This window comes from Apteryx rowi, unplaced genomic scaffold (genome assembly GCF_003343035.1).
Source record: "Apteryx rowi isolate R43461 unplaced genomic scaffold, aptRow1 scaffold_952, whole genome shotgun sequence".
NCBI classification, from domain to species: domain Eukaryota; kingdom Metazoa; phylum Chordata; class Aves; order Apterygiformes; family Apterygidae; genus Apteryx; species Apteryx rowi.
In genome coordinates this window covers 2,445-10,615 of record NW_020451263.1, presented here as the reverse complement: position 1 = coordinate 10,615, position 8,171 = coordinate 2,445, and the positions used below count along the sequence as shown (strand labels likewise).

The following is an 8,171-nucleotide window of genomic DNA, read 5'->3' as shown; positions in this document are numbered from 1 at the left end:
CCATCTTAAAAAAAAAAAAAAAAAAACTTCATAAGGCGCATGTATGGATAACTGGAGAGGGGAAGGAGAGGAACTAAATAGCACCAATTTCTGATTTCATTACGCGGACACAATTAGCTATTTAGATTGCAAATATTTTTCTCTGCAGGCACTATGATCTCAACCAGCTGCTTGATCCCAGGAGTGTAACATCGGACCCTTTGGACTACCGTCTCAGTTGGCACCTGTGGGAAGTGCTCAGAGCCCTGAATTATACCCACCTGTTCAAACAGAGCCAGGGAGTTCTGAATGCAAGCTATGCTGCGCAGCTTGAAAGCGAAGGCCTTTGGGAATGGGCTGTTTTTATTCTGTTGCATGAGCCTGATACGCAGTGAGTACAAGACAGATTTTTTTTTTCCCCCTCTTTGTCTTGAAAAGAATGTGGTTTTTTTATGATTTGTAGACCTGCTGTGTATACTCTCTCATGGCTTCTCTCATGTTGAATTGGAACTGCACAGCTGGAAAAATTCGTGCCCCTTTTAAAACTTGTATGCCAGGATTACGAAGTGGCACGAATGATTCTGCTTAGTTAATTATCTCTGTTACATGCTAAATAGCATTGTATTAATTCTTAACTCCCGAACTGTGCTATGGAAGGATCTCTCTTACTCGTTTTGATATCCTAGTGCTGCTTGTCTTCTCTCTGGCTCAGCCAGCTTACTACGTTCAAGAAGTTGTCCTGATAACATCATTAAGACAAAATATTGCAACCATTCCTTTTGGGTCGGAACTGAACAGAAATGAGTGAGGTGTTTGAAAAGAAAGCTTGGGAATCTTCAAAATGCGTGTTTTGCTTCTTTTGTGAAATACATCTTTAACAAGAATAACTGTCTTAAGCCTGTATAATACCATCTTTTGTGGAAAGGTGCCTTTTTGCTGTTAATGTTTACAGCTACCATTAAAATACTTAAACATATTTTTTTCCCAACTGATAATTTCAGATCAGCTTGTATATTACTTTTAGGGGCCTGAATCATATTTAAGTGATTTTGGACTGTAACATGTAAGATGTTCAAACTTTTAGTGATGACTTCTTCCTTAGAGGTTAACTTTTGCTGAAGTAATTCCATTTATTCCAGAACTTTTCTTGATATTCCACAGGAGACTGTTTAAGAGCAGGTGAGGTCAGCTTGCCCTGTTACACCTGTACCTCTGCCATGGACTGAGTATAATGCAGCCCACTGCTTTTTCATTCAGTCTTCAGTTACTTAGATTGAAATGCATCTTCTGATGGTGTGATATGAAGGATTACCTGTTGGAGTAATATCTTGTCCCATATTTCCACTAGCATACGGGAGAAGGCAGTGCGTGAACTCTTAAGTCGACATTGTGTTCTGTCCGAGACGCCGGAATCCTGGACAAAAGAGGCTTTTCTGACTCAAAGGCTGTGCATCCCCCCGGAATGGATTCACGAAGCAAAGGCAGTCCGAGCAAGGATGGAGGGTGACAAGCATAAGGAAGCCCTCTTCTTGTTCAAGGCCGGGCACTGGAACCAGTGTCACAAGCTGGTTGTCAGGCACTTAGCCTCAGGTGAGACTGCTGGTCTTTCCCCCTCCCTGCCTCCATTCTGTCTTTTGAACATCCATAAATATAATGGGAACAAAAGCCACTGGGTTTTCAATAATATGGAGGTCTAAGGCTGTGTTTCTAGCAAGAGGGTTGGTACAGGGTGGTTGGCTGCTTCAAAACGGCTCTCGTGATACCCACTTTGAGGGTTCTTCACTGTGAATACGTGAGAAGAGTTGTGCTTAACCTTCTGCACGCCCGCCTTCCTGTGCCAGAGCTGCCTCAAGGGACAAGGACATTTCCAGAGTCCTGATCCTGTTGCTGTCCCTGCTCTAAGAAGTGGGATGGCCTTAAACGACGACTAGGTCATAAATCGGCTAACATTTCTAGTGGAATCAAGGAGTTACAAATGTTACTGGGGGTATAGACCATCAGCTGCTTTTGTCTTTCACAATCAGTATAGCTGACTTAGTAATTCAGACCAAAAGGGTGGTTTTTACCTGTTTGTTCTCTTTAGATGCCATTATTAATGAAAACTACAAATACCTAAAAGGATTCCTGGAAGATCTCTCCCCTCCAGAACGTAGTACGCTCATCCAGGACTGGGAGATGGCTGGTCTGGTCTATCTGGACTACATCCGTGTTACTGAGATGCTTGATAGGATTCAACAGGTGACAAACTAAAATGATTGTATTTTCTTTCCTAGTTTGGAAACTTAGTCTCGCTTATTTTTAGATTAACCTTTTATTCACTGTTCAGTGCTAATCGTAATACTTCTCCTTTGCAGACGCTAGCAAGCAGAGAATATCATGCATCTCTCCAAATATGTAGAGATTTGGTAGATGTGTCAAAATAAGATGCGACTTCTGCCCTGAAGATGTGCTCAGTCTAGCATGGCAGTGAGATAAGAGGAGGAACAAGCTAAGCAGTTAGCTAGTTAGCGGGCAGTCTGCGTTTCTGCTCACTTTCACTCCCTTTAATTCAGTTTGTGAAAAACGTGAGAGTTCCAGACTTACCGTTCCACGCTCCAGATGTTAACGTCAAACAGACTTTAACGTGTTGTCTTCTGTCGCGTAGACTTGGCTTAGAGTGAACTCGGGCAGTCCACAAGCGATTCCTGTAAAAAGGCTGTGGTGAACTTTGAGGCTTGACTGTCTTGTCTTCCCTTTGCTTTCAGCTGGATTGTTCTACATATGAGCTGGAGCGATTACATACCAAAGTGACATCGCTGTGCAACAGGATAGAGCAGATACAGTGTCACAATGCCAAGGACCGTTTGGCTCAGTCAGGTAGGGTGACACGAATGTCTAGCAACGCGCTGGGAAAGCCAGTCTTATAACCCAACCCAGCTAATATGCACGGGCAGCCTAGGTGATAGCCAATATATTTCTTTCCGTGTTTGGCCCAAAAGGAAGGTTGGTTGAGGAGATGAGCTGTATGTTGCTATAATGGCTACTGTACATGCAGCTATTGGTCTTCGTTTCAGACAGTTTTATTGCCTCGTTAATTTGGCATCCAGTGACTGGTCTCTTATAACTGTCTCTTGCTAAATAGTGAAGTGCCATGTCTATACTTAGTTTCATAGCACCATACCTGCAGAAAGACACCTGGTCTAAGGAATAAGCCCAGATGTTGATGGTGCTCAGAGGAAGCCTGTACGCAGAGATGAGAAAAGACTGGACACAATCCTGGGCAACGTGCTCTAGGTGACCCTGTTTGAGCAGGGGGGTTGGACTAGATGATCTCCAGAGGTGCCTTCCAACCTCAACCGTTCTGTGATTCTGTGAAGACCAAGTCACAGTTGACTGGTCTGCTCAAAACTCTCCTGCTGAAGCACTGCTCAGGTTCACTCCTCGGCAGAGGCCGAGCTTGTAAATGCTCGCACGCTAGCCCCTGCCCCAGCGTATGGTGTGGAACATGAGGAAACACTGATGCTTCTGCTCTTTCCAGATATGGCCAAGCGCATTGCTAACCTGCTCAGGGTGGTCCTCAGCCTGCAGCACTCCCCAGAGCCCATCTCCGACGCCACACCTGATGTGCAGCGAGTTCCCCTTCGCCTCCTCGCTCCCCACATTGGACGGCTGCCCATGCCGGAGGACTATGCCTTGGAGGAGCTCCGTAGTCTCACCCAGTCTTACCTACGAGAATTAACAGTAGTGACTCAGTGAGACGGAATCACTTCTACGGACAGACACTTTTTACCGTTTGTTAACCTTTACCCTTGTTTTAGGGGTAAGCGTTCCCTTGGCAGCAACCTCTTCAGCCACACAGCTTTTTCCATAGAGGTGTAAGGTGGCTTTAATATGTTGGCTAACGCAGGAATTTTTGTAACCTGGGGGAGCAGTAAGACTTGGACCTTCCTGGCTGGCACCCTCAACTACACAACACTTTCCTAGACTCAATAAAAGCACCTCTTGCAGAATCTGTCTGCAGGCGCGGTTGTACCTGTGGAGGGGGGCATGGTGTGGGCTTGGTCTCCTAGCAGATCCTTTTTACTCCTTAGTTGCAGCACCGAGGACGGTGTAGTAAGTTCTGGGACAGTTTGTCACGGGCGGACTCACTTTGGTGGGGCTGCGCCTGTTAAACCAATGAACCTTTGGCACCTGAGCGAACCAAGGGCACGATTTAAATGGAACTTTATTTTAAAAGTTTGTTCTGTGGGTGGGGGAGGAGAAGAAACTAACTCTAAAACGGTGTCTTTTCCTGCGTTCTCTAGCTAAGTTGAAAATGTGCAAATGCGTTATTTCTCTCATTTCTCCATCTTTCCTCTCCAAAAAGCAAGAAAGCTACTTGACTGAGTCAGGCCAAAGGGAGTAGACACCTAAGTGTGTGCCTTAGAGTGTGCTCTGCACTGTCCAGGCCTCTGAAGACCAGTGTCTCCTGGGTCCCATGAATCTCCATGCAGTGTGTTGTCACCGTGCAGTAAAACACAGGAGCTTTTTTCCTAATTTTTGCCATGTTTCAGGACTCCAGGCCAGATGTTCCTGATTGGAGGGAGCAAATTCTGTGCCGGAAGCAAAACTGCCAAAAGTCGTAGCCTGCCAAAGGAGCAAACGGCCTGGCTGCTCGAGGCCCTCCAGGCTGGCCCTTACGCAGCTGCGTGCAAGGCAGGTTCCCGTGTAGATACGTGTCATGTGCAGCTTCTTTGCGATGCCTGAAAGGGGCCCGGCCGCTTGGGCAGGTCCCTCTGACAAACGCCCCTAGCCTAGAACGCGCCGTCGTCTTTGTATTTGCCGTGTTAGCCGGGTTCCAGCGAGTGGAACTGCCGTCGAGCCTAAGAGCATCCTGCAAGCGAACAGCTGGCAATGTCCATTCGCTCTGGTTTGTACAGTCTTTACTTTTACCGTGTTTAGAAACTTGACTATTTTTGGAAGAGAAAATAAAAGCTGTCTATCGGTCTGCTCTGATTTCAGGGTTACTGCAGTAGCCCCTCCTGCCGCAGCCAGCCGGCCACTGAGCGCAGCAGCCAGCGGCTTTGGGCCTGGTTGGCGCTGCTTTCACGTTGGCTCATTGAAGGTCTTTATGCATGAGGATTATGTAAAGGTTTTTATTAAAAAAAAAATATAAATAAATGATCTAGATTATTTTCCTGTCTTTTTGAAAACAATAAATAAAATGTTTATAGTATTCCCACAGTTTTCTTTGCTTTTTAAAGACTTCTGTTTCATAGAAAACACCTCTCCATCAAGAAGTGTTTTCTTATGCCGTGAGGGGGGTTGGACACCGGAACAGGTTGCCTGGAGAGGTTGTGGAGCCTCCATCATCCTTGGAGATGCTCCAAACCTGTCTGGCCATGGTCCTGGGCAACCACCTTGAGCTGACCCTGCTTGAGCAGGGGCTTGGACCAGATGGTCTCCAGAGGTACCTTTGAACAGGTCACGTGTCCTGGCAGGGGCTTTGCTCCCAGGTACTAGCTCTCTGGCAGAAAATGCCGACAAAACAGTGCTTTCGAGTTTCCTCTTCTCAACCGAGCTGCACCGTTGCCTCTGCATTGCTGCGGTGCCGTCCTCCTTGCGGGAGGGGAGCTCCGTGTCGCTATAACTGCATGTTAAACATGACACCCGCAGCGATGCCGAGGGCGGCGGGGAAGTCAGGTCACTCCGACTTTGCCTCCCTTTCCATTACTGTAATTGCATCTCTGCAAACCCACCTGCTGCCCTGGCACTCGTGGCGGGGCCCGAAGGAGCACTTCAGGCTGGGGGATGAATAATTCACCGCCTGGAAACAAAACCTGCCTCCAGCCTTAAAACTTATCAGCCCGCTGCCTCGCATCTGCTCTCCGGGATTAGCATAGGAAAGGTGCCAAGGAGGTGTCATGGGAGGCTCCGCTTAACCGGCTCTTCTGCACAGCTGGGAGCTGGGGGAAAAGCTTCCCACCTCCCTGCGACCGACCGCGATCTCTCTGCCCCTTGCTGCTGGGTTGGTTCCTGAACCTCTCCAGGATTTGCCCACCAACCAAATGGGAATAATCTTCCTTTCCGCCTCCTTCCTGGAAGCTGAGGCACGGGATGCCCCTTGCTACGCGCATGCTACATCTAGCGCAGAGGGGCTTTAACCTCCCAGGTTTGCACGGTTCTCCATCGGCTCTTCCCGCTGCCGGCTTGCCCGTCGGCCCCGTGGGCTGTAGGGGCCCGTGTAACCCTGACCGCGACCCGGCCGGTGGGTGACTCTCAGCTGAGGCCTCCCTGACGTCTCACTCCTCCTCCTTCCATCGCAGATGCCTTCCCCGAAGCCCCCCGAGCTGCCTGCGCCGGATCCGCTCTTCGGGCCTGCGGGGATTTTAGCCGCGTGCAAGACGCTGCCGAAAGGCGATGCTAGCAAGYGGCRTGAGTTAGAAGATAAAACRTCTCCGYGACAGCGGCGTGGGGGCAGGCGGAGGCGGCTGGAGACAGCAGTTTCCAACGCTCAAAGCTGACGGCAGGGAGCAAAGCGCTGCAAAAAAAACCCTGCGGGCAGGGAGAAGCGTGCAGCGASGGCCAAGCGCAGCTCGGCTCCCGCGCGGGCGGCCCCAGGAGTCACTGTGTCCCCTGCCTGCCCCGGGGCTACARGGGCCCCGGCCCCAAGCTGCTCCAGCCTGAGAGAGGCAGAGGAAGGTCACGTCCCTCTGCTACCCGGGGGGACCGGGGGTCTCCGYTTCGGTGTCCACCCGCGTGTGGCCACCGGCCACYCGGGGCTCCTGCCCGCACTCGGTGTTTCCGCTGCTCCGCATCGGGAAAGGCCCTTCGGAAAAGCCTTTGGGCAGAGTTGCTCAGCGGCTCGACTCTGCCGGTGCGACTCCCCCGCGCATCCGCACGGCGACAGCCACCGTCCCCGGCCCTGACGTCACCCCGCCGGCCGGAGCCGAGCCCTTAAAGGCGGCACAAAATCCCTCCCCGTCCCGTGGGAGATGCCGCGCGGGGAGGGCTTCGCCGGCATCCCCGTGTCCCGGCACCCCGTGGGCAGCTGAGCCCGGCGATGTCCCCCGCGTCCGGCTCCTGAGTCCCCGCGGGGCGCTGGGCCGGGCGAGCGCGCGAGGATGGCGCCCGGCGTCCGGCTGCCCGGCTCGCTGCTGGCGCTGTGCGCGGCGGGCGCCCTCCTGGCCCCAGGTAAGCGCGCGGGAAGGGGCTCCACCGGCGCTGCAATCCCACCAGATTGCGACTCTCCCGGGCCGTGCAAAGCCGCCGGGAAGGCGCTCCGGCTGCAACCGCCAGCGGCCTGCCTCGGCCGGTGAGCGCGTCTTGCGAGACACCGGCGAAATGCGATCCCTCATGAAACTTTCAGAGCAGGCACGGGCACGGGGATGGGCACGGGGATGGGGACGGGCAGCTGCCGCTTTTCGGGAAGCCCCGGAGGAGCCAAGCAGCAGCCCCAAGGATGGGGCCGGGGGCCGGCGGGCGCCGGGGGCTTCGCTGCTCCCCAGCCCGGCTCGGTGTCCGTGTCCGTGTCCGTGTCCGTGTCCGTGTCCATCCAGGCTGCCGAGGAGCCCAAGGGAAATTCGCCTACAAGCTGCTCCGCGACCTCTTCGCCAACTACTCCAGCGCCCTGCGCCCCGTGGAGGACACGGACCGGGCGCTGAACGTCACCCTGCAGATCACCCTCTCCCAGATCATCGACATGGTGAGCGGCCGCCCGACCCGCTCCGAAACCCCGAGCCGGCCGGGTCTGCGCCCCCGCGCTCCGGCCRCCGCTCGGCCGCGCTCCGCTCCGACCCAACGGCCGGTGCCGCTCRGCCCGGGGCGATGCCCAGCGCTGACCCGCAGAGCCAGCGCCGTCCCCCCCCCAGAGCCTGCTCGGCCCCTTGGAAACCAGCTCAGAGCCCCCGAAACCAGCTCAGAGCCCCCGAAACCAGCTCAGATCCCCTGAAACCAGCTCAGATCCCCCGAAACCAGCTCAGATCCTCCCAAACCAGCTCAGATCCCTGGAAACAAGCTCAGATCCCTGGAAACCAGCTCAGAGCCCCCGAAACCAGTTCAGATCCCTGGAAATCAGTTCAGACCCCTGGAAACCAGCTCAGAGCCCCCCAAAACAGCTCAGATCCCCTGAAACCAGCTCAGATCCCCTGGAAACCAGCTCAGACCCCTGGAAACCAGTTCAGACCCCTGGAAACAAGCTCAGATCCCCAGAAACCAGCTCAGACCCCTGAAAC

The 8,171-nt window shown here is 52.9% G+C and overlaps 2 protein-coding genes across 4 annotated transcripts in view; both read left to right on the top strand.

Moving 5' to 3' along the window:
- Window positions 1-5,130, top strand: part of NUP98 (nucleoporin 98) — a 38,159-nt gene extending 33,029 nt beyond the window's left edge. For 2 of the 3 annotated variants that reach the window (XM_026092267.1, XM_026092268.1), the window contains 5 exons: window positions 149-370; window positions 1,328-1,569; window positions 2,063-2,217; window positions 2,724-2,835; window positions 3,497-5,130. In XM_026092267.1, the coding sequence (XP_025948052.1) occupies window positions 149-370; window positions 1,328-1,569; window positions 2,063-2,217; window positions 2,724-2,835; window positions 3,497-3,714 (949 nt within the window). In that variant the 3' untranslated portion in view covers window positions 3,715-5,130. The other variant, XM_026092269.1, reaches the window with a different exon arrangement.
- A 1,931-nt stretch (window positions 5,131-7,061) lies between these two features.
- Window positions 7,062-8,171, top strand: part of CHRNA10 (cholinergic receptor nicotinic alpha 10 subunit) — a gene marked incomplete at its 3' end in the record, with an annotated part of 3,549 nt that continues 2,439 nt past the window's right edge. The window contains exons 1-2 of the mRNA XM_026092285.1: window positions 7,062-7,131; window positions 7,497-7,642. Coding sequence (XP_025948070.1) covers window positions 7,062-7,131; window positions 7,497-7,642 — 216 coding nt within the window. The remainder of the gene's footprint in view (window positions 7,132-7,496; window positions 7,643-8,171) is intronic.